Source organism: Oncorhynchus kisutch, linkage group LG15 (assembly GCF_002021735.2).
Source record: "Oncorhynchus kisutch isolate 150728-3 linkage group LG15, Okis_V2, whole genome shotgun sequence".
NCBI classification, from domain to species: Eukaryota; Metazoa; Chordata; class Actinopteri; order Salmoniformes; family Salmonidae; genus Oncorhynchus; species Oncorhynchus kisutch.
Window position 1 is genome coordinate 81,302,061 of NC_034188.2, and position 25,860 is coordinate 81,327,920.

General features: G+C 45.6%; 1 protein-coding gene across 2 annotated transcripts in view; it reads left to right on the forward strand.

The window, feature by feature from the left end:
• LOC109879392 (arf-GAP with Rho-GAP domain, ANK repeat and PH domain-containing protein 1) overlaps positions 1-25,860 on the forward strand; it is a 123,390-nt gene that overhangs the window by 21,485 nt on the left and 76,045 nt on the right. The window contains exons 2-8 of one of the 2 annotated variants that reach the window (XM_031791171.1): positions 13,621-14,801; positions 21,572-21,705; positions 23,523-23,698; positions 23,789-23,889; positions 24,109-24,267; positions 24,369-24,438; positions 24,605-24,725. In XM_031791171.1, the coding sequence (XP_031647031.1) occupies positions 13,726-14,801; positions 21,572-21,705; positions 23,523-23,698; positions 23,789-23,889; positions 24,109-24,267; positions 24,369-24,438; positions 24,605-24,725 (1,837 nt within the window). In that variant the 5' untranslated portion in view covers positions 13,621-13,725. Of the gene's footprint in view, positions 1-13,620; positions 14,802-16,657; positions 16,773-21,571; positions 21,706-23,522; positions 23,699-23,788; positions 23,890-24,108; positions 24,268-24,368; positions 24,439-24,604; positions 24,726-25,860 lie in introns of those variants that run through there. The other variant, XM_031791172.1, reaches the window with a different exon arrangement.

Genomic DNA, 25,860 nt, shown 5'->3' on the forward strand with positions numbered 1-25,860 from the left:
CATGGTCTGCTGCTGGACACGTGTTATGTTATGGCTTTACACCTATTGCTATATTGTGGATAAAGAGTTTACCTGTCTAACAGAGGGTGTTCTTTAATGGAAGCCTAATCCAAGTACAATCAGGAAGTCCCCAGGGCAGCTGTATAGGCTCCTTACTTTTTTCAATCTTTACTAACGACATGCCACTGGCTTTAAGTAAAGTAAAGTGTCTATGTATGTGACTGACTCAACACTATACACGTCAGCTACTACAGTGACTAAAATAACTGCAACACTTTACAAAGAGTTGCAGTTAGTTTCAGAAAGGGTGGCAAGGAATACATTAGTCCTAAATATTTTCAAAACTAAAAGCATTGTATTTGGAACAAATCATTCACCAAACCCTAAACCTCAACTAAATTGTGCAATGAATAATGTGGAAATTGAGCAAGTTGAGGTGACTAAACTGCTTGGAGTAACCCTGGATTGTAAACTGTCATGGTCAAAACATATTGATACAGCAGTAGCTAAGATGGGGAGAAGTCTGTCCATAATAAAGCATTGCTCTACCTTCTTAACAGCACTATTAACAAGGCAGGTCCTACAGGCCCTAGTTTCTACCAACTTAACAGCACTATCAACAAGGCAGGTCCTACAGGCCCTAGTTTCTACCTTCTTAACAGCACTATCAACAAGACAGGTCCTACAGGCCCTAGTTTTGTCGCAACAGGACTACTGTTCAATCGTGTGGTCAGGTGCCTTGGTCAGATGCCTTGGCAGCAGCTAATGGGGATCCATAATAAATACAGATACTGTGATTTTATTGCAATTCGATGTTCCAATATATTGTTCACCATAGGTCTGCTGCAGAGGGACAAGAGAGAGCCTTGAGAGCCAGACATGGAAATAGAAGTGCTGAAAACAAATTGTCTACATATTTAAAAAGAAGATGGAGAACAAGATATTTTGGAGGTACAGCCAACTAGTGCAAAAATATATTGCGATATTGTCAAAACCATACGATATATGTAACTATCGCAGATTTTTTTTTTCTTCATTATTGAATATCTCCTTGCATCTGGATTGACCTGGCTGCTCCCCATCCCTCCCTGGACTTGGAAAAGCTCTGTCCAGACTGTGTTGTGTACTTTCCTTACACAGTCTTTTAATCCCAGTGCTGAGCTTGTCGTCGTATATATGTGTGTGTTTTTGTATAAATCTAAATTATTTTGGCTGACTGGCACTGATGTCACAGCTAGTGGCTGCTGACTAACAAAGTACCCCACCATACTCAGTAATCACAATGGGTCAGAGATAAAACATTTTTTTTTTAAAGCTTCCCGTTTCACGTCTCTTATAGCGTGTCTTGTCTGATTTGACCATATTGGGATGGTGACCTTTTGGAAGATGACCCTATATCTGTAGTACCATTTTGTATGTTTATCTCTTTTCATGAGACAGAGAGGATGGAGGAGAGTGAAGGGGAGCTAGTATGAGACAGAAATAGCCTAGATATTGTGTATGTGTGTGGTTTGATCTCAGTGGCTCTGAGGTCGTTGGCTGAGTCAGCATGTTTACACCTCTGTCTGTCTGTGAGGCCCCGAGATGAGTGACTGGAGATGTGTGTGAGGAGTCAGGCGTTTCTTTTATTTAGTCTGCTAAACGGGCAACCTGTGGTGTGAAACAGAGGTGTTACAATGCAGAGAAAAAGAGTATGAGCGAAAGAGAAGGTAGTTGAGGATAAAGCAGTAGCTCATTTTGAGATAAGGTGGGGAGACTCAACAGTAGCTCATTTTGAGATAAGGCGGGGAGACTCAACAGTAGCTCATTTTGAGATGAGGCGGGGAGACTCAACAGTAGCTCATTTTGAGATAAGGCGGGGAGACTCAACAGTAGCTCACAGCCATTTCTGAGAGGGCAGCTTATAAAGAACTGAGTTTAACTCTGGCATTGTGTGTTTTTATGTGTACTTGAAAGGGGATGTGAAGCTTGACACCCACACAATCTCTTACTTCCCTTAAAGAATGTCAAAGATGTGTCAGGTAACTCTCTTAATCGGTGTCTAAAATCACAGCTCTGTCCTGTCCATATGAATCCCCCTGGCCCCTCTACTCTGTGTGTCTGTTTTTGTTTTCTGTTGCCCAGGTAACATAATGCCTCGTTGTTGCTGCAGTATAGAAACATGGTTATAACCAGCCTGGAGAGAGAGATGGTTTAGCCTCCACAGGTTGTAGGGCAGGGTCAATAGAGACCTGAACTGGGTACCACTATGGAATACACACAACACAGGATCATCAAAAATGCAGTTTATTACAAAAAGGTTCAAATAAGCTGTAGGGGCCAGCAGACTCAGAGTGGCAATCAAAAAGGTTTACAGTTTCAGTGTCTCCAGTACATGCAGTTTAAGTAGTGTAGCTCAGGCACAGCAAATATCAAGTTTGGTGTGGGACTTGGAGACAGCAGCAGTTCTGTCCTTTCCCTTCCTCTTGGCTCTCAGAAATGCAGACATTTTAAGAGGCGATGGTCACAATCACACCTGCAATCAATTAACACCAGCAATAAATGAACAGAAATAACCAATTAGTTCAAATAGACCGATAGCAACCTCACAGTTCAGTCTCATGACTACCATATTACATCTAATAGAGGCACCTCCACCCCGTTACAAGATGGACACAGTGATAGATGGACATTCTGGAAAGATGAATGTACAGTATATGCTTAGAAAGAGAAGACAAGAGAAACTAAGTCATTCATGCGTGAAGGAGTGAAAGGGGAAGATGGCAGAAATAGACAGAAGATGAACAGATAGTATGCAGTACCAGTCAGAAGTTGGACACACCTACTCATTCAAGGGTTTTTCTTTATTTTTTACTATTTTCTACATTGTAGAATTATAGTGAAGATGTCCAAACTATGAAATAACACATATGGAATCATGTAGTAACCAAAAAAGTGTAAAAAAAATCAAAATATATTATTTTAGATTCTTCAAAGTAGCCACGATCGGCACGATCCTGTCTCGGAGCTCTACGGAAAATTACTTCGACCTCATTGCTTAGTTTTTGCTCTGACATGCACTGGAAACTGTGGGACCTTATATAGATAGGTGTGTGCCTGGACTCCAATCAAGTTGTAGAAGCATCGCAAGGATGATCAATGGAAACAAGATGCCCCTAAACTACATTTCTAGTCTCAATGCAAAGGGTCTGAATACTTATGTAAATAAAGTTTATATATATATACACACACGCACACACGCACACGCACACACGCACACGCACACGCACACGCACACGCACACGCACACACACACACACACACACACACACACACACACACACACACACAATGGTGCAAAAAAGTATTTAGTCAGCCACCAATTGTGCAAGTTCTCCCACTTAAAAAGATGAGAGAGGCCTGTAAATGTTAATCATAGGTACACTTCAACTATGACAGACAAAATGAGAAAAAAAATCCAGAAAATCACATTGTAGGATTTTTAATTAATTAATTTGCAAATTATGGTGGAAAATAAGTATTTGGTCACCTACAAACAAGCCAGATTTCTGGCTCTCACAGACTTGTAACTTCTTCTTTAAGAGGCTCCTCTGTCCTTCACTTGTTACCTGTATTAATGGCACCTGTTTGAACTTGTTATCAGTATAAAAGACACCTGTCCACAACCTCACAGTCACACTCCAAACTCCACTATGGCCAAGACCAAAGAGCTGTCAAAGGACATCAGAAGCAAAGTTGTAGACCTGCACCAGACTGGGAAGACTGAATCTGCAATAGGTAAGCAGCTTGGTTTGAAGAAATCAACTGTGGGAGCAAATATTAGGAAATGGAAGACATATAAGACCACTGATAATCTCCCTCGATCTGGGGCTCCACGCAAGATCTCACCCCGTGGGGTCAAAATGATCACAAGAACGGTGAGCAAAAATCCCAGAAACACACGGGGGGACCTAGTGAATGACCTGCAGAGAGCTGGGACCAAAGTAACAAAGCCTACCATCAGTAACACACTACGTCGCCAGGGACTCAAATACTGCAGTGCCAGACGTGTCTGAAGTTTGCTAGAGAGCATTTGGATGATCCAGAAGAAGATTGGGAGAATGTCATATGGTCAGATGAAACCAAAATATAACTTTTTGGTAAAAACTCAACTCATTGTGTTTGGAGGACAAAGAATGCTGAGTTGCATCCAAAGAACACCATACCTACTGTGAAGCATGGGGTTGGAAACATCATGCTTTGGGGCTGTTTTTCTGCAAAGGGACCAGGACGACTGATCCGTGTAAAGGAAAGAATGAATGGGGCCATGTATCGTGAGATTTTGAGTGAAAACCTCCTTCCATCAGCAAGGGCATTGAAGATGAAACGTGGCTGGGTCTTTCCGCCCGGGCAACGAAGGAGTGTCTTTGTAAGAAGCATTTCAAGGTCCTGGAGTGGCCTAGCCAGTCTCCAGATATCAACCCCATAGAAAATCTTTGGAGGGAGTTGAAAGTCCGTGTTGCCCAGCAACAGCCCCAAAACATCACTGCTCTAGAGGAGATCTGCATGGAGGAATGGGCCAAAATACCAGCAACAGTGTGTGAAAACCTTGTGAAGACTTACAGAAAACGTTTGACCTCTGCCATTGCCAACAAAGGGTATATAACAAAGTATTGAGAAACTTTTGTTATTGACCAAATACTTATTTTCCACCATAATTAGCAAATAAATTTAATTAAAAATCCTACAATGTGATTTTCAGTTTTTTTTTCTTTAATTTTGTCTGTCATAGTTGAAGTGTACCTATGATGAAAATTACAGGCTGTATGTGTATGTGTATCTGTATATATGTATATATATATATATTTATATATATATATTTATATATATATATATTTTAACACAGCTAAAAAAAGAAAAGTCCATTTTTCAGGACCTTGTCTTTCAAAGATAATTAGTAAAAAAACAAATCACTTCACAGATCTTCATTGTAAAGGGTTTGAACACTGTTTCCCATGCTAGTTCAATGAACCATAAACAATTAATGAACTTGCACCTGTAGAACGGTCGTTAAGACACTAACAGCTTACAGACGGTAGGTACTTAAGGTCACAGTTCTGAAAACTTAGGACACTAAAGAGGCCTTTCTACTGACTCACGCTCATCTGCGTGAATGTGCCTTAGGCATGCTGCAAGGAAGCGTGAGGACTGCAGATGTGGCTAGGGCAGTAAATTGCAATGTCCGTCCTAGAGGTCGACCGAGTATGATTTTTCAACGCCGATACCGATTATTGGAGGACCAAAAAAGCCGATACCGATTATTGGAGGACCAAAAAAGCCGATACCGATTAATCGGCCAATTTTATTTATTTATTTATTTATTGTAATAATGACAATTACAACAATACTAAAATAACACTTATTTTAACTTAATATAATACATCAATAAAAATCTATTTAGCCTCAAATAAATAATGAAACGTTTAAATAATGCAAAAACAAAGTGTTGGAGAAGTAAAAGTGCAATATGTGCCATGTAAAAAAGCTAACGTTTGAGTTCCTTGCTCAGAACATGAGAACATATGAAAGTTGGTGGTTCCTTTTAACATGAGACTTCAATATTCCAAGGTAAGAGATTTTAGGTTGTAGTTAATATAGTATTTTTAGGACTATTTCTCTCTATCCGATTTGTATTTCATTAACCTTTGACTATTGGATGTTCTTATAGGCACTTTAGTATTGCCAGTGTAACAGTATAGCTTCCGTCCCTCTCCTCGCCCCTACCTGGGCTTGAACCAGGAACACATCGACAACAGCCACCCTCGAAGCAGCGTTACCCATAGCTCCTCAAAAGCAGTGCAAGGGGAATATCTACTCCAAGTCTCAGAGCGAGTGACGTTTGAAACAGTATTAGCGCACACCCAGCTAACTAGCTAGCCATTTCACATCGGTTACACCAGCCATTAGGCTGATAGGCTTGAAGTCATAAACAGCGCTGTGCTCACGAAGAGCTGCTGGCAAAACGCACGAAAGTGCTGTTTGAATGAATGCTTACGAGCCTGCTGCTGCCTACCATCGCTCAGTCAGACTTCTCTATCAAATCAGTGACTTAATTATAACATAATAACACACAGAAATATGAGCCTTTAGTCATTAATATGGTCGAATCCGGAAACTATCATTTCGAAAACAAAACGTTTTTATTATTTCAGTGAAATACGGAACCGTTCGGTATTTTATCTAACGGGTGGCATCCCTAAGTCTAAATATTCTTGTTACATTCTGGCAAATTAGTTTGCAATGAGCCAGGCTGCCCAAACTGTTGCATATACCCTGACTCTGCGTGCAATGAACGCAAGAGAAATGTCACAATTTCACCTGGTTAATATTTCCTGCTAACCTGGATTTCTTTTAGCTAAATATGCAGGTTTAAAAATATATACTTCTGTGTATTGATTTAAAGAAAGGCATTGGTGTTTATGGTTAGGTACAGTCGTCCAACGATTGTGCTTTTTTCGCAAATGCGCTTTTGTTAAATCATCCCCCAGCGTTGCATCGATTATATGCAACGCAGGACACGCTAGATAAACTAGTAATATCATCAACCATGTGTAGTTATAACTAGTGATTATGATTGATTGTTTGTTTTTTATAAGATAAGTTTAATGCTAGCTAGCAACTTACCTTGGCTTCTACTGCATTCGCGTAACAGGCAGGTTCCTCGTGGAGTGCAATGAGAGGCAGATGGTTAGAGCGTTGGACGAGTTAACTGTAAGGTTGCAAGAATAGATCCCCCGAGCTGACATGGTGAAAATCTGTTGTTTTGCCCCGGAACACGGCAGTTGGTGGTACTGTTCCTAGGCTGTCATTGAAAATAAGAATGTGTTCTTAACTGACAGATTTCCGATTGTTATGAAAACTTGAAATCGTCCCTAATTAATCAGCCATTCCGATTAATCGGTCGACCTCTAGTCCGTACTGTGAGACGCCAAAGACAGCGCTACAGGGAGACAGGACGGACAGCTGATCGTCCTCGCAGTGGCAGACCACGTGTAACAACACCTGCACAGGATGGGTACATCCGAACATCACACCTGCGGGACAGGTACAGGATGGCAACAACAACAGCCTGAGTTACACCAGGAACGCACATCAGACTTTTAAAAAAAACAAAAAATTATTTTACCTTTATTTAACTAGGCAAGTCAGTTAAGAACAAATTCTTATTTTCAATGACGGCCTAGGAACAGTGGGTTAACTGCCTGTTCAGGGGCAGAACGACAGATTTGTACCTTGTCAGCTCGGGGGTTTGAACTTGCAACCTTCCGGTTACTAGTCCAACTCTCTAACCACTAGGCTACCCTGCCACTCAGGCTACCCAGCCTGTCAGTTATAGGCAGGTCCTCACCAGACATCACCGGCAACAACGTCGCCTATGGGCACAAACCCCTGTCGCTGGACCAGACAGGACTGGCAAAAAGTGCTCTTCACTGACGAGTCGCGGTTTTGTCTCACCAGGGGTGATGGTCAGATTCACGTTTATCATCGAAGGAATGAGGCCTGTACTCTGGAGCGTGATCGATTTGTTTGGTGGAGTCATGGTCTGGGGTGCTGTGTCACAGCATCATTGGACTGAGCTTGTTGTCATTGCAGGCAATCTCAACGCTGTGCGTTACAGGGAAGACATCCTCCTCCCTCATGTGGTACCCTTCCTGCAGGCTCATCCTGACATGACCCTCCAGCATGACAATGCCACCAGCCATACTGCTCGTTGTGTGCGTGATTTCCTGCAAGACAGGAATGTCAGTGTTCTGCAATGGCCAGCGAAGGGTCCGGATCTCAATCCCATTGAGCACGCCTGGGACCTGTTAGATCAAAGGGCGAGGGTGGAAGAGTGAGGTAACATCTCACAGCAAGAGCTGGCAAATCTGGTGCAGTCTGGTGCAGTCCATGAGGAGGAGATGCACTGCAGTACTTAGTATCTGGTGTGGCCACCAGCTGCATTGACTGTTACTTTTGATTTTGACCCCCCCTTTGTTCAGGGACACATTATTCCATTTCTGTTAGTCACATGGCTGCGGAACTTGTTCAGTTTATGTCTCAGTTGTTGAATCTTGTTATGTTCCTACAAATACTTACACATGTTAAGCTTGCTGAAAATAAACGCAGTTGACAGTGAGAAGACATGTATTTTTTTCTAAAAACCTGTCTTCGCTTTTTCATTACGTTCATTATTGTGTGTAGATTGCTAAGAAACATTTGTATTTAATGAGAGAGAGAGAGAGAGAGAGAGCTCTGTGATCTCTGGCCTGACAGTTAGAGGAAGGACAGGAAATACCACAGGAAATGATTTGCAGTTATTTTACAGACACTGATGTCCTTCTTCACACTTTCCCAAATGGTGTCCATTTAACATGCAAAATAGACACGGGTTGTGTGTGTCCCTCCACATAGAGGCACCTACCCACCCCTCTGTTTTAGAAGTACAGGTAGTTGTGTGTGTTGATTCTTGTGACGGGTCAGTGACACCACCTCTGTCCCACAGTCTGTTTCTGGTCTAATGTTTTTTTATGGTTGCAGAATAAAATAGTTCAACTATTGGACTGTTTTCTGCCTGGTACTAATGAGGTCGGCCTTATGCTGATGTGTGACTAGAAAATAAATATGTGTGTGTCTGTGTAATATGTGAGGTTTGCTGTCTTGTGTCACACAGCTCCTACATCCTTGTACAAAGTGTTCTCTTGTCCAATATTTGAGTTACTTTTGAAACTATGGGATGGGGTAAACGTTTACTACAGTCGTTTAGCAAAGGAGAAGAGTGTCCTCGTGCTGTACTACTGAGGCTCTACTGTAGTCACCAGTAGAGGAGGAACAGATAGTTATTACTTTAGTTTATGTATGAGAGAGGGAGGGAGGGAGAGGGGGAGAGAAATCTTAGCTGGTGGGTGTTTTTAGAGTGGACAGCACTGTTCTTGACCTCCATAGATTAAGATCTGCTGATCACTGACAGTAAGAGAGTTTAGGGAGATAAGATAAGCGTCTTCTCTCATACTGTGTGTGTGTGTGTGTGTGTGTGCATAGTGTGTGTGTGCATAGTGTGTGTGTGCATAGTGTGTGTGTGCATAGTGTGTGTGTGTGTGTGTGTGTGTGTGTGTGTGTGTGTGTGTGTGTGCATACTGTGTGTGTGTGTGCATACTGTGTGTGTGTGTGCATACTGTGTGTGTGTGTGTGTGCATACTGTGTGTGTGTGTGTGTGCATACTGTGTGTGTGTGTGCATACTGTGTGTGTGTGTGTGTGCATACTGTGTGTGTGTGTGTGCATACTGTGTGTGTGTGTGTGCATACTGTGTGTGTGTGTGTGCATACTGTGTGTGTGTGTGTGCATACTGTGTGTGTGTGTGTGCATACTGTGTGTGTGTGTGTGTGTGTGTGCATACTGTGTGTGTGTGTGTGTGTGCATACTGTGTGTGTGTGTGTGCATACTGTGTGTGTGTGTGTGCATACTGTGTGCGTGTGCATACTGTGTGTGTGCGTGCGCATACTGTGTGTGTGCGTGTGTGTGCATACTGTGTGTGTGCGTGCGCGCGCATAGTGTGTGTGCGTGTGCATAGTGTGTGTGTGCGTGCGCATAGTGTGTGTGTGTGTGTGTGCGCGCGAGCATAGTGTGTGTGTGTGCGCGCGCGCGCATAGTGTGTGTGTGTGTGTGCGCGCATAGTGTGTGTGTGTGTGTGTGTGTGCGCGCATAGTGTGTGTGTGCGCGCATAGTGTGTGTGTGTGTGTGTGTGCGCGCATAGTGTGTGTGTGTGTGCGCGCATAGTGTGTGTGTGTGTGCGCGCGCATAGTGTGTGTGTGCGCGCTCGCATAGTGTGTGTGCGCGCGCACATACTGTGTGTGTGTGTGCGCGCGCATACTGTGTGTGTGCGCGCGCGCATACTGTGTGTGTGCGCGCGCATACTGTGTGTGTGTGCGCATACTGTGTGTGTGTGCGCATACTGTGTGTGTGTGTGCGCATACTGTGTGTGTGTGCGCGCATACTGTGTGTGTGTGTGCGCATACTGTGTGTGTGTGTGTGCGCATACTGTGTGTGTGTGTGCGCATACTGTGTGTGTGTGCGCATACTGTGTGTGTGCGCATACTGTGTGTGTGTGTGCGCATACTGTGTGTGTGTGTGCGCATACTATGTGTGTGTGTGTGTGTGCGCATACTGTGTGTGTGTGTGTGTGTGCGCATACTGTGTGTGTGTGTGTGTGCGCATACTGTGTGTGTGCGCATACTGTGTGTGTGTGTGTGTGCGCATACTGTGTGTGTGTGCGCATACTGTGTGTGTGCGCGCATACTGTGTGTGTGCGCGCATACTGTGTGTGTGCGCATACTGTGTGTGTGCGCATACTGTGTGTGTGTGTGTGCGCATACTGTGTGTGTGTGTGTGCATACTGTGTGTGTGTGCGCATACTGTGTGTGTGTGCGCATACTGTGTGTGTGTGCGCATACTGTGTGTGTGTACGCATACTGGTGTGTGTGTGCGCATACTGTGTGTGTGCGCATACTGTGTGTGTGCGCATACTGTTTGTGTGTGCGCATACTGTGTGTGTGTGCGCATACTGTGTGTGTGTGCGCATACTGTGTGTGTGTGCGCATACTGTGTGTGTGTGCGCATACTGTGTGTGTGTGCGCATACTGTGTGTAGGTGCGCATACTGTGTGTGTGCGCATACTGTGTGTGTGTGCGCATACTGTGTGTGTGCGCATACTGTGTGTGTGCGCATACTGTGTGTGTTGCGCATACTGTGTGGTGTGCGCATACTGTGTGTGTGTGCGCATACTGTGTGTGTGTGCGCATACTGTGTGTGTGTGCGCATACTGTGTGTGTGTGCGCATACTGTGTGTGTGTGTGCGCATACTGTGTGTGTGTGTGCGCATACTGTGTGTGTGTGTGCGCATACTGTGTGTGTGTGCGCATACTGTGTGTGTGTGTGCGCATACTGTGTGTGTGTGTGCGCATACTGTGTGTGTGTGTGCGCATACTGTGTGTGTGTGCGCATACTGTGTGTGCGCATACTGTGTGTGCGCATACTGTGTGTGTGCGCATACTGTGTGTGTGTGTGTGCGCACGCATACTGTGTGTGTGTGTGCGCATACTGTGTGTGTGTGTGTGCGCATACTGTGTGTGTGTGTGTGTGCGCATACTGTGTGTATGTGTGCGCATACTGTGTGTGTGTGTGCGCATACTGTGTGTGTGTGTGCGCATACTGTGTGTGTGTGTGTGTGTGTGCATACTGTGTGTGTGTGTGTGTGTATACTGTGTGTGTGTGTGCGCATACTGTGTGTGCGCATACTGTGTGTGTGTGCGCATACTGTGTGTGTGTGTGTGCGCATACTGTGTGTGTGTGTGCGCATACTGTGTGTGCGCATACTGTGTGTGTGTGCGCATACTGTGTGTGTGTGCGCATACTGTGTGTGTGTGCGCATACTGTGTGTGTGTGTGTGTGTGTGTGCGCACGCATACTGTGTGTGTGTGTGCGCATACTGTGTGTGTGTGTGTGTGTGTGTGCGCGCATACTGTGTGTGTGTGTGTGTGTGTGTGCGCGCATACTGTGTGTGTGTGTGTGTGCGCGCATACTGTGTGTGTGTGTGTGTGCGCGCATACTGTGTGTGTGTGTGTGTGTGCGCATACTGTGTGTGTGTGTGCGCATACTGTGTGTGTGTGTGCGCATACTGTGTGTGTGTGCGCATACTGTGTGTGTGTGTGTGTGCGCATACTGTGTGTGTGTGTGTGTGCGCATACTGTGTGTGTGTGTGTGCGCATACTGTGTGTGTGTGTGTGTGTGCGCATACTGTGTGTGTGTGTGTGTGTGCGCATACTGTGTGTGTGTGTGTGTGCGCATACTGGTGTGTGTTGTGTGTGTGTGCGCATACTGTGTGTGTGTGTGCGCATACTGTGTGTGTGTGTGTGTGCGCATACTGGTGTGTGTGTGTGTGCGCATACTGTGTGTGTGTGTGTGTGCGCATACTGTGTGTGTGTGTGTGTGTGCGCATACTGTGTGTGTGTGTGTGTGCGCATACTGTGTGTGTGTGTGTGTGTGCGCATACTGTGTGTGTGCGCATACTGTGTGTGCGCATACTGTGTGTGTGTGTGCGCATACTGTGTGTGGTGTGTGCGCATACTGTGTGTGTGTGTGTGTGCGCATACTGTGTGTGTGTGCGCATACTGTGTGTGTGTGCGCATACTGTGTGTGTGTGCGCATACTGTGTGTGTGTGCGTGTGTGTGCGCATACTGTGTGTGTGTGTGCGCATACTGTGTGTGTGTGTGCGCATACTGTGTGTGTGTGTGCGCATACTGTGTGTGTGTGTGCGCATACTGTGTGTGTGTGTGCGCGCATACTGTGTGTGTGCGCATACTGTGTGTGGTGCGCATACTGTGTGTGTGCGCATACTGTGTGTGTGCGCATACTGTGTGTGTGTGTGCGCATACTGTGTGTGTGTGTGCGCATACTGTGTGTGTGTGCGCATACTGTGTGTGTGTGCGCATACTGTGTGTGTGTGCGCATACTGTGTGTGTGTGCGCATACTGTGTGTGTGCGCATACTGTGTGTGTGCGCATACTGTGTGTGTGTGCGCATACTGTGTGTGTGTGCGCATACTGTGTGTGTGTGTGTGTGTGTGTGTGCGCATACTGTGTGTGTGTGTGCGCATACTGTGTGTGTATGTGTGCGCATACTGTGTGTGTATGTGTGCGCATACTGTGTGTGTGTGTGTGTGCGCATACTGTGTGTGTGTGCATACTGTGTGTGTGTGTGTGTGTGCGCATACTGTGCGTGTGTGTGCATACTGTGTGCGTGTGCGTGCATACTGTGTGTGCATACTGTGGGTGTGTGTGTGTGCGTGCTAGCTGTTGGGTGTTTTGTGGTCTGTTTAGAGACAGTTGTCTCTTATCTGTGGTTAGAGAAGGTGAGATGGAGAGAGAGAGAGAGAGATCCAATTTTGAAAAACTCCCATATCTACTGGGTGAAATTCCACAGTGTGCCATCACAGCAGCAAGATTTGTGACCTGTTGCCACGAGAAAAGGGCAACCAGTGAAGAACAAACACCATTGTAAATACAACCCATATTTATGCTTATTTATTTTATCTTGTGTCCTTTAGCCATTTGTACATTGTTAGAACACTGTATATATGTATATAATATGACATTTGTAATGTCTTTACTGTTTTGAAACTTCTGTATGTGTAATGTTTACTGTTCATTTTGGTTGTTTTTCACTTTATATATTCACTTTGTATGTTGTCTACCTCACTTGCTTTGGCAATGTTAACACATGTTTCCCATGCCAATAAAGCCCTTGAATTGAATTGAATTGAGAGAGAGAGGGGAAAAGGAAGGAAGGAAGAGAATTTGCCAACAGTAATGCTTTTGCTCTGGTGTCAACAGTGTGTTTTACAGTGGTGTTCATTGACCAAGACGTGGAACTTGTTGATTTTCAAACAAAGATTCTACTCACTGTAGTCTTCTAACATCCTCTTCATGGGGTTGACGTGGGGTTGTGTGTTTCTGAACGGAATATAAGTGAATTGTATTGACTGGATGTACACTTTTATTGATAAAGGTTGAATTCCTAACATATCTTCCTGTTTCTTCCACAGGTTTTATCTGAACACTGACTGGACACACACACATACATACACACAAGAACACATATATATATATATACACGTAGAGACACACACCCACTCAAACACACTGTGGTGATGTCTGAGGAGGACGGGTGTGTGTCGGTGTGGGAGTGGCTGTGTGTGCTGCATCTGGACCAGTATTTCCCAGTGTTCCAGGACGCGGGGTTTGGAACGCTGTTGGAATGCCAAGGGCTGACCCAGGATCAGCTGGAGACGATTGGAATCACATTGCCTGGACACCGCAAACGCATCCTAGCCAGCCTGCAAAAAACACTCCACACAAACACTCACACACAGCCAGAGAGTGAGCCCGACGCTCTACACGCACACCTGGCTGCAGAGGGAGACCAGAGAGAGGAAGAGAGAGCAGTGTTCACAGACAGACCCAGCCCTGTGGGGAGTAAGAGACCAGTCCCTGCACAGAGACCAGTGTCCAGAGGAGAGAGACCAGTCCCTGCACAGAGACCATTCCCTAGAGGAGAGAGACCAGTCCCTGCACAGAAACCAGTCCCTAAGGAGAGATCAGTGTCCAGGGAAGGAGAGAGGGATGGAGAGAGACCAGTCCCTGCACAGAGACCAGTCCCTAAGGAGAGAACTAAGTACCGCTCTGTCCCTGTGGAGACATTGGACTGTGTCCAGACTTACCCTCGTCCCAACACTAGCCCCTGCCCTACCACCCCCCATTCTAGTGCCCAGGACTCCCCTTTACCCCCCATCCCACCTCGCAGCACTCCAAACTGCCCCCCACTACGCTTCATCCCCACCTCCCCGAAAAACTCTCCCACGGCACCCAAACCCAGATCTGAACATAACAACTTAAACACCCCAATCACTGTACCTCCTCCTAGCCTTACCACCAATCCCCTCACCTTACCCTCCCCCAGGCCCTGTCCTGCACCTCTGGCTATCTACCCACCAGCCAGACACTCCCAGCAGGTGTGGGAGGGAGGAAGAAAGCCCTCCCCTGGTTCCCCCTCATCCTCCTCTTCCTCCTCATTTGAAAAATATGACCAGTCATCATCTGATCAAGGCGTGCCTCCCCTCCCCCCTAAAGTCTATGTGGTGGGGGCGGGCCCTAAAGAGCCTCATAGTCCTGCTCCAATCCCACATCGACCTCCTGTCTTGCCCTCCAGAACCACACCCACACAGAGGTAAGAGGGCCGCCGATTGGCTCCCAATGTTGTGAGTTCTACTTCTGTCGTTTGTTCTATTGGACACAATCTAAACCAACAGGCTCAGATAAACTGCTTCCCTTTCAGAAGTGTGTGTGTGGTCAGAGTGAGGTTTCATAGGAACAGTAGTATCTCTGGCTTTGAAGCGCTTCTCTTTTTCAGGGTGTTTGCCCATGGTTAACATCGCCCTCTACAGGGCAAAGTCAGTTTCCTCATGACATACCATATCCTGATCATGTACACTTTGTCCACAAGGTTGTGACCCTGCTGCATCAGCACTTGGTATTGTGCTCTAAGGCCTATTGTACACTGACTCGCTCTCAGTTTACGCCTACTGCTACTCAGAGAGAGTGTATCTCACAGAACCATGGGCAGTATTAGTTTACACTGAGTGTACATAACATTAAGAACACCTTCCTAATATTGAGTTGCATACATCAAGAACCCCCCCCTCCGCCCTAAGAACAGCCTCAATTCGTCGGAGAATAGACTCTACAAGGTGTCTAACGCGTCCCACAGGGATGCTGGCCCATGTTGACTCCAATGCTTCCCACAGTTGTCAAGTTGGCTGGATGTCCTTTCGGTGATGGACCATTCTTGATACACACAGGAAACTGTTGAGTGTGAAAAATCCAGCAGCGTTGCAGTTCTTGACATAAACCAGTGCTCCTGGCACCTACTATCATACCCTGTTCAAAGGGACTTACATCTTTTGTCTTGCCCACCCTCTGAATGGTACACATACACAATCCATGTCTCTGTTGTCTCAAGGCTTAAAAATCCTTCTTTAACCCGTCTCCTCCCATTCATCTACACTGATTTAAGTGGATTTAACAAGTGACATCAATAAGGGATCATTAGCTTTCACCTGGATTCACCTGGTCAGTCTGTCATGGAAATAGCAGCTGTCCTTTTGTACAGTGTATATATCCTACTATCTATGGTCATGAGGACCTGTTATCAGTTACTACTGCAGTTTCACTTGTGATTCAGTAACCCAACTCTGTGTGTGTGTGTGTGTGCAGCCTGGTCTCTGTTAGACAGATTAAGGAAGCAGAGAAGGCCTCACTCCCCAGCCTGGTCTCTGATAGACAGATTAAGGAAGCAGAGAAGGCCTCACTCCCCAGCCTGGTCTCTGATAGACAGATTAAGGAAGCAGAGAAGGCCTCACTCCCCAGCCTGGTGCCCAAATTGACTCTTTGTCTGGGGCGAGCTAGGGTATTCTACTCAGTGTATGTTGTGTGTGTGTGTGTGTGTGTGACACACAGTGTCTCTCTCTCTCTCTCTTGCGCTGTCTCATCCCACCTTTCTCTCTACCCACCCCTCTCTCGCTCTCTCTACCCACCCCTCTCTCGCTCTCTCTACCCACCCCTCTCTCGCTCTCTCTACCCACCCCTCTCTCTCTCTCTACCCACCCCTCTCTCTCTCTACCCACCCCTCTCTCTCTCTACCCACCCCTCTCTCGCTCTCTCTACCCACCCCCTCTCTCTCTCTCTACCCACCCCCTCTCTCGCTCTCTCTACCCACCCCTCTCTCTCTCTCTACCCACCCCTCTCTTGCTCTCTCTACCCACCCCTCTCTCGCTCTCTCTACCCACCCCTCTCTCGCTCTCTCTACCCACCCCTCTCTCGCTCTCTCTACCCACCCCTCTCTCGCTCTCTCTCTCTACCCACCCCTCTCTCGCTCTCTCTACCCACCCCTCTCTTGCTCTTTCTCTCTCAATCTCTTTACAAAGGGAGAGAGAGAATGCAGGAAGTGTCTGCTTTTACTCTTTCTGAAGTAGCAACACCCCGCACTACGTCTCTAAAAGTGTTCTGTGCTTCCTTCTCTCCGCCCACCTGTGGCAGGCTCCTCCCTCTTTCAGTGATACATTAGTTCCTTTCTCCTCCTCCTCTGTGTGTTTATCGTTCCTCTCCAGTGAGGATGGCCCTGTTGGACATGCCAGGACAGGTGAGAATGACTCTCCTCTACTCTGTTTTCCTTTCTGTTTCTCTTCCGCTGCCCCCCCCCCCCCCTCGCCCTTCTCTCCTATTCAGGATCTCTGTGCTGTGTTGATGCTCATGCCCCTCCTCCCCCACCCCTCGCCCCTCACTCCTATTCAGGATCTCTGTGCTGTGTTGATGCTCATGCCCCTCCTCCCCCACTGTGTTTCACTTTGCTGTTTTGTGTTGATATTTTTGCAACTAGAGGCTGAGCCTACTGACGCTGAGAGATGTATAAGTGTGTGTGAGAGTGTATTTGTGTTCTGCTGTCAGCAGTTGAACAGTGTAGCTGTGTACAGAGACAAGGACACGGAAAGAAGCTGTTGCTGCAATAGGTTTCTATTAGTGACTTCGGCCCAGTGATTTTGTTATTGTAAGGAGTGATTCAGGAAGGGAAGTGGATGTGACTGTGATGCTAATAGATCTCTCATCCCTCTGTAATTCAAGGAGTCTGCTATGTCTTTCCCACAGACTTGCTGGGGTGGTTTCACACTTGTGAAAGAGTTGGTTGGAGTTGTTTAAAAAAAGTTATACATTTAAACATGATCTCTTTTAGAGATGGAAGAATGCCAGTTCAAACACACACACACACACACACACACACACACACACACACACACACTCACTCAGTCCTGTTAGCCAGTGGGTGGGGTGTGTGCTATTAAAAACACACTGCCTGCAAACATGTGACAAGATGGACGGTTCACTTGGGGAACTTTAATTTGGGCCCTTGCCAGAGATGCACAATAGCACCCCACTGAAACTGAGGCTTCCAGAGCTGCTTGGCAGATGCGTTATCCTGTGAGTCGCAAAACCAAGGAGAGACCCTCTCTCTGGCCAGGGCCAGGTCATGCCAGCGCCTGTACCCACAAAACATCTCAGAGCATGAGTGCTGATCTAGGATGTGTCCATATAATCTTAGTTATTGTTTTTGAAAAGCCCAAACTGATCCTAGATCAGCTATTCTACTCTGAGATGCATTGTGGATACTGGCTCAGTGGATACTGGCTCAGAGCCTAGTGTGCCAGAGCAGGGACTCGGGGAGGGACACGGTGTACCAGTGATGTTCTTTATCTGTGTTCCAGACTAGGAGTCCTTGGTGCTCACAGGAATGGCCCTGGCTGCCTGCTTTAGGGGTTCTGCTGAAGCACACTGGGCCCTGGGGAATGAACGAGAGAGAGAGAGAGACTGTTAGGTCTGTTGTAGATAAGATGTGTGAACGTTGGGTCTGCTGTAAGCACATTTTCACATACTGTATGTTTTGTGGTATGCCTGTGGGCGGGGTGAGTTGGTGTGTGTAGGCGAGGGCGGGAAGGGTCATTGTTTCTGAAGCTTAACGATGTCCGCTGGACGGATACAAAGAGGTTATATTTAGTTCCCCTACTCCTACTCCGTCCTTCCACCTCTCTGACCACCTCCTACTGCCCCAGCCGATCTGGACAGCCTGGGCCATGGTACCCCAGATCGTAGGTGTATTGGTGTATATCATCACCCCTTGGTGTGTGTGTGCATGTCCCTCTGTCCGTCTTGTCAGTACTTGACTTGGGAAGGAGCTCACCGGAGCTGAGTACCACCACCTCATGTCCTACTGCTTGACTTTCTGTTCCTCTTATAGAATATTAACTCAACAGTATTATAGGGCTCCTGTTCCTCTTATAGAATATTAACTCAACAGTATTGTGTAGTCCCTGTTCCTCTTATAGAATATTAACTCAACAGTATTATAGGCCTCCTGTTCCTCTTATAGAATATTAACTCAACAGTATTGTGTAGTCCCTGTTCCTCTTATAGAATACTAACTCAACAGTATTATAGGGCTCCTGTTCCTCTTATAGAATATTAACTCAACAGTATTATAGGGCTCCTGTTCCTCTTATAGAATATTAACTCAACAGTATTATAGGGCTCCTGTTCCTCTTATAGAATATTAACTCAACAGTATTATAGGGCTCCTGTTCCTCTTATAGAATATTAACTCAACAGTATTATAGGGCTCCTGTTCCTCTTATATAATATTAACTCAACAGTATTATAGGGCTCCTGTTCCTCTTATAAAATATTAACTCAACAGTATTATAGGGCTCCTGTTCCTCTTCTAGAATATTAACTCAACAGTATTGTGTAGTCCCTGTTCCTCTTATAGAATATTAACTCAACAGTATTGTGTAGTCCCTGTTCCTCTTATAGAATATTAACTCAACAGTATTGTGTAGTCCCTGTTCCTCATATAGAATATTAACTCAACAGTATTATAGGGCTCCTGTTCCTCATATAGAATATTAACTCAACAGTATTATAGGGCTCCTGTTCCTCTTATAGAATATTAACTCAACAGTATTATAGGGCTCCTGTTCCTCATATAGAATATTAACTCAACAGTATTATAGGGCTCCTGTTCCTCTTATAGAATATTAACTCAACAGTATTATAGGGCTCCTGTTCCTCATATAGAATATTAACTCAACAGTATTATAGGGCTCCTGTTCCTCTTATAGAATATTAACTCAACAGTATTGTGTAGTCCCTGTTCCTCTTATAGAATATTAACTCAACAGTATTATAGGGCTCCTGTTCCTCTTATAAAATATTAACTCAACAGTATTATAGGGCTCCTGTTCCTCTTATAGAATATTAACTCAACAGTATTATAGGGCTCCTGTTCCTCTTATAGAATATTAACTCAACAGTATTGTGTAGTCCCTGTTCCTCTTATAGAATATTAACTCAACAGTATTGTGTAGTCCCTGTTCCTCTTATAGAATATTAACTCAACAGTATTATAGGGCTCCTGTTCCTCTTATAGAATACTAACTCAACAGTATTATAGGGCTCCTGTTCCTCTTATAGAATATTAACTCAACAGTATTGTGGGGCTCCTGTTCCTCTTATAGAATATTAACTCAACAGTATTATAGGGCTCCTGTTCCTCATATAGAATATTAACTCAACAGTATTATAGGGCTCCTGTTCCTCATATAGAATATTAACTCAACAGTATTATAGGGCTCCTGTTCCTCTTATAGAATATTAACTCAACAGTATTATAGGGCTCCTGTTCCTCTTATAGAATATTAACTCAACAGTATTTTGTAGTCCCTGTTCCTCTTATAGAATATTAACTCAACAGTATTGTGTAGTCCCTGTTCCTCTTATAGAATATTAACTCAACAGTATTGTGTAGTCCCTGTTCCTCTTATAGAATACTAACTCAACAGTATTATAGGGCTCCTGTTCCTCTTATAGAATATTAACTCAACAGTATTGTGGGGCTCCTGTTCCTCTTATAGAATATTAACTCAACAGTATTATAGGGCTCCTGTTCCTCATATAGAATATTAACTCAACAGTATTATAGGGCTCCTGTTCCTCATATAGAATATTAACTCAACAGTATTATAGGGCTCCTGTTCCTCTTATAGAATATTAACTCAACAGTATTTTGTAGTCCCTGTTCCTCTTATATAATATTAACTCAACAGTATTGTGTAGTCCCTGTTCCTCTTATAGAATATTAACTCAACAGTATTGTGGGGCTCCTGAACCTAAATATCAACAGTACCGACACCCATTTCAGGCCAAGTCAAGCACTGCGTCTTGTACTAACTCTGTGTAACTGAGGGGAGTGGGCAGCATGAAGAGAAAAGGAGACCATGGTCAGTTATTACAGAATACTATCCAGGCCAGTGTAGCTGTTGCTGAGATGATTTGACATCATCAGTCTTATGTTAAGACTGGTGATAGATTTGTAGACGTATTCATGTCCCATTGTGCTCTGGGGTGCTGTTATTTGTGTGTGAAGTGAGAGGTGGTTTCAGTGGGTTATATGTGACATGGGTGGAGCTGGACTTCCCTGACAACTCCAACTGAATTCTTCCGCTTCTCTGTCGTTCGCTACAAACTCAGTCTGAGATATTGAAGTCGTTTGTGGTGACGTCAAAATGAGGGGTGTTGCATAAAACATCAGTGATTGGTTCATATTTAACCAATCAGAGCTTCAAAGCCAATGACACATTTTCAAAATGCTGCTTTACCCACATGTGTTTTGGCTCTGACCCAACACATTGGTTTCTGGGACCAATCAGACGGTGTAGAATGGATTTCCATTTTAGAAATCGTCAGGGAGGTCCTCTGATCCAGACTCATTGTTGAGAATAAACGTCCATGCGCCTAGCCTAGCAGTTGGCGTGAGAAAGGAGTTTGGGTAGCCAGGCAAGAGAGAGACGGAGAGAATCATTTTGGGGAGTGTGAGGGTTGTCACAAGGTAACTAAACAAAGCCGTCACCTACAGAGAGATGAACCTGGAGAATAGTCCTCTAAGCAAGCTGGTCCTGGAACTCTGTTTACAAACGCAAACAGGCCCCAGGACAGCAACACAATTAGACCCAAACAAATCATGATAAAACAAAAAGATAATTACTTGACACATTGGAAATAATTAACAAAAAAACAGAGCAAACTACAATGCCATTTCTACACAGTGACAGAATACCTGACCACTGGGACTGACCCAGTTGGCTGTTGGGTTGTGGGTAGAGTTAAGGTTAGGTTGGCTGAAGAGATGGATTATTACAGGACTTCAGCATTCCTTTCTCTCATGGATGAATGTCAGTCTGAGTGAGATACTGGAGAGGAGAGAGCAGAAGAGGAGAGACTGGAGAGGATTAGAGGATGGATAGTCTCACGACTGTTTCCTGTCTTCAACCAGCCCTTGGTGACAATGGTAACAATGGACCCCCCCCCCCCCCCCCCTGTCATCCCTCTCTCCAGTGATGCTCCCGTCGATGAGCCGCACACGGACCGAACTCCACCACCCCCGCCTCGGACCAAGGTACTCAATACACCAGTCGACACGCAGCCTGCTCTGCCCATGAGAAGGATCCCCCAGCCACGGCCTGAAATCAGTGAGCATACTAAACCCCTCCCATCCATCCTTAACCCCACCCCTAACTCCCTAACCTCACCTCTCCCTGATTTAGCCCACCTCTTCCTTCGTAACTCCCTAGCTCTACAATCAACAAACTCCTCCACTGCTTCACCCCTAACCCTACAAACTCATCCACAGCTTCACCCCTAACCCTACATTCTACAAACTCCTCCACCCCTAACCCTGCAATCTACAAACTCCTCCACCCCTAACCATACAATCTACAAACTCCTCCACCCCTAACCCTGCAATCTACAAACTCCTCCACCCCTAACCCTACAAACTCCTCCACCCCTAACCCTGCAATCTACAAACTCCTCCACCCCTAACCCTACAATCTACAAACTCCTCCACCCCTAACCCTGCAATCTACAAACTCCTCCACCCCTAACCCTGCAATCTACAAACTCCTCCACCCCTAACCATACAATCTACAAACTCCTCCACCCCTAACCCTGCAATCTACAAACTCCTCCACCCCTAACCCTACAAACTCCTCCACCCCTAACCCTGCAATCTACAAACTCCTCCACCCCTAACCCTACAATCTACAAACTCCTCCACCCCTAACCCTGCAATCTACAAACTCCTCCACCCCTAACCCTACAATCTACAAACTCCTCCACCCCTAACCCTGCAATCTACAAACTCCTCCACCCCTAACCCTGCAATCTACAAACTCCTCCACCCCTAACCCTGCAATCTACAAACTCCTCCACCCCTAACCCTGCAATCTACAAACTCCTCCACCCCTAACCCTACAATCTACAAACTCCTCCACCCCTAACCCTACAATCTACAAACTCCTCCACCCCTAACCCTGCAATCTACAAACTCCTTCACCCTTAACCATACAATCTACAATCTCCTCCACCCCTAACCCTGCAATCTACAAACTCCTTCACCCCTAACCCTACAATCTACAAACTCCTTCACCCCTAACCCTATAATCTACAAACTCCTCCACCTCTTCACCCCTAACCCTACAATCTCCTCCACCCCTAACCCTGTAATCTCCTCCACCCCTAACCCTGTAATCTCCTCCACCCCTAACCCTGTAATCTCCTCCACCCCTAACCCTGTAATCTCCTCCATGTTGTTCTCTGGTCATGTCATTATTAAGGTGATCAGCTGATGTTGGTATGTCTCTCTCTCCCTCTGTTTTAACTGTAATTTGACCCATCTAATATAAAAAATAACTTGATAAAGTTACATGTTGTTTCTGACTTTGTCTACTAGTGGAATGATGGCAAGGTGTGGACAGAGAGAGACTGATATACAGTAACTGTTGTCTTGTTGTTATGCTGTTGATTCTCTTTTTTCAAACAGAGCCTTCTGATGCTGCTGAACCTGTCCTGTACTGTCTCAGGGGCTGTGGCTGTAGCTCAGAAGTGATCTCTGAACCCTCACATCTTCTTCTCTTTTCTATCTCCCTCTCTCTGTCTCGGTGTCTTTCTGTCTCTCTGTCTCGGTGTCTTTCTGTCTCTCTCTCTGTCTCCGTGTCTGTCTCTCTCTCTGTCTCCGTGTCTGTTTCTCTCTCTGTCTCCGTGTCTGTTTCTCTCTCTGTCTCCGTGTCTGTCTCTCTCTCTGTCTCGGTGTCTGTCTCTCTCTCTGTCTCGGTGTCTGTCTCTCTCTCTGTCTCGGTGTCTGTCTCTGTCTCCGTGTCTGTCTCTCTCTCTGTCTCCGTGTCTGTCTCTCTCTCTGTCTCCGTGTCTGTCTCTCTCTCTATCTCCGTGTCTGTCTCTCTCTCTGTCTCCGTGTCTGTCTCTCTCTCTGTCTCCGTGTCTCTCTCAGGGTCAGGTGACAGTTCAGATGACTATGAAGATCCAGACCAAGTCTTCCCCAAGCCCCAGGCTGTGAACCTGGCAGAAGATCCAGACCAAATCTACTCCAAGCCCCAGGCTGTGAACCTGGCAGAAGATCCAGACCAAATCTACTCCAAGCTCCAGTCTGTGAACATGGCAGACAGAGTAAGAGTGTGTGTGTACTGTGAGTATGTACTAGAGTGCTGTAATGTTATTGTGTTTCTGTGTGTCAGTGACTGCTGTGTTGTCCAATAGGATGTGTTCCTGCCAGTGCCGGGGTGGGGGAAGGGACGGTACAACTCTCTCTGCAGCGACGATGAACTATTGGATGATGACAATGAGCCAATCAGCAGCCAGTGAGTCTCCCCTGACCCCTGACCTCTGGTGACATCTTTGTTCCTGTAGCGAGAGAGGGAATAACTTTATTTTGCTCTCTCTCTCTCTCTCTCTCTCTCTCTCTCTCTCTCTCTCTCCTTCTCTCTCTCTCTCCTGCTTTCTCTCTCTCCTGCTTTCTCTCTCATTATCCCTTTCTCAATCTTACTCTCTCACTCTCCTGCTTTCTCACTTTCTCTCAGTCGGAGCTCATGGCAGGACTATGGTCTGAGTACGCTCCAGGGTAGTGTCTACCTGCCGGTCAGAGGCAGGGTCCTTGCCCCGCCCCCTAGAGATGGCCCCTCCCCTGAACCCTGCACTGTTCTAAAGATTGGCTGGCTGGATAAGAACCCAACCCAGGGGTACATAACACACACACACACACACACACACACACACACACACACACACACACACACACACATCCAGTATATGACCCCTAACTGTGTGTATGTGTGTGCAGGTCTCTGTACTACCAGAGGAGATGGGTGAAGCTGGATGTTGACTACCTGAGATACTTTGACAACGACAAGGTGCAGTAGCCATCAGTTGGCCGTCTACACATTCCTGTTAGTCTATACATTAACTAGGTCAGGATGTTAGAGTGGATTAGTGTTTCTCAGTATTGTGGTTTCTCTGTTGTGTGTGTGTGTGAGAGAAAGAGAGCGGTCCTATGAGTCATGGTGTGTTGTGTTGCAGGAGGTATACTCTAAGAGGATCATACCAACGGCTGCCATTACGGGGGTGACCAACGTGGGGGAGCAGAAGTTTGAGGTGGCCACAGCCAACCGAAACTTTCTCTTCAAAGCCGAGAGCGACTGTGAGTCCGTGTGTGTGTACATCGTTTGTTGCTCTTCTCTGGTTGTCAGCCCAGAATCCTGGACCACAAGTAAGCACAGCAACATGGTTTGATCCATGGTTGAATACACAGGGCTTTAGGTCCCTCACTGTGCTCTTCTCTTCTGATATTAGTCAGATAATAAGTATTATACTGTGTGTGTTTCTTTATAGAGCCATGTGGTGGTTGTGTAACAGAGAGATGAGAAACAGCTAGTTCTCATCAGGCCTGAAAATTACAGCCCGGCACCAAATCACAGAAATGTAATGAGCCCTGAACCCCGAATTTCTAGAAAACAGTATATTGATTTAAACTAGCATGGAGAACAATGCGACTGGTGGAGGAGGGTCGCAGCTGAGTGAGGAGACGAGGAAACAGTCCTGGTCTTAGAGAAGTGAGGACAGAGGAAAACTTACCTTCGTTATGACCAAATTATTGGAATAAAGTAGGCTAATGCAATTGAAGCCATGTATCATATTGTTGCTTACTGAAACACCCAAAGTCCTATCAATAATAATGAAAGAAATGGTCAACTAGATGATCACATCAGCACCGTTTAGATGATTCGAGTGTCTTGATAAATCAATCAATGTCAATTGGTTTTCACTGATTCTCCGTTTGGATATTTGGTAACAATTAGGCTGGGGGAAATGTTAACTAAGTTAATTAAGGTAGGGGCTAATGATCATATTTCTTCTAGTTTTCTCATAGATTAGCTGATAAGAACAGTTTGCTAGCATGTTTATGTAGCTTAACAAGTGGATTTTGCTCATCACTCTCGTAGTAGCCTGAACTAGCAGACGATATTGCCACTCCTATTTGCTACATCTTCAATTTAAGCCTACTAGAAAGTATGTACCCTCGGGCCTGGAGGGAAGCTAAAGTCATTCCCCTACTTAAGAATAGTACATCTCCCTTTACTGGCTCAAATAGCCGACGAATCAGCCTGTTACCAACCCTTAGTACACTTCTGGAAAAAAATGGTGTCTGACCAGATACAATGCTATTTCACAGTAAACAAATTGATCCGTGTGTTTGATAGATTAGCTGATCAGAACAGTTTGCTAGCGTGTTATGTGTTAGCTTCACTCTCGTAGTAGCCTGGGCAACTCCAAAC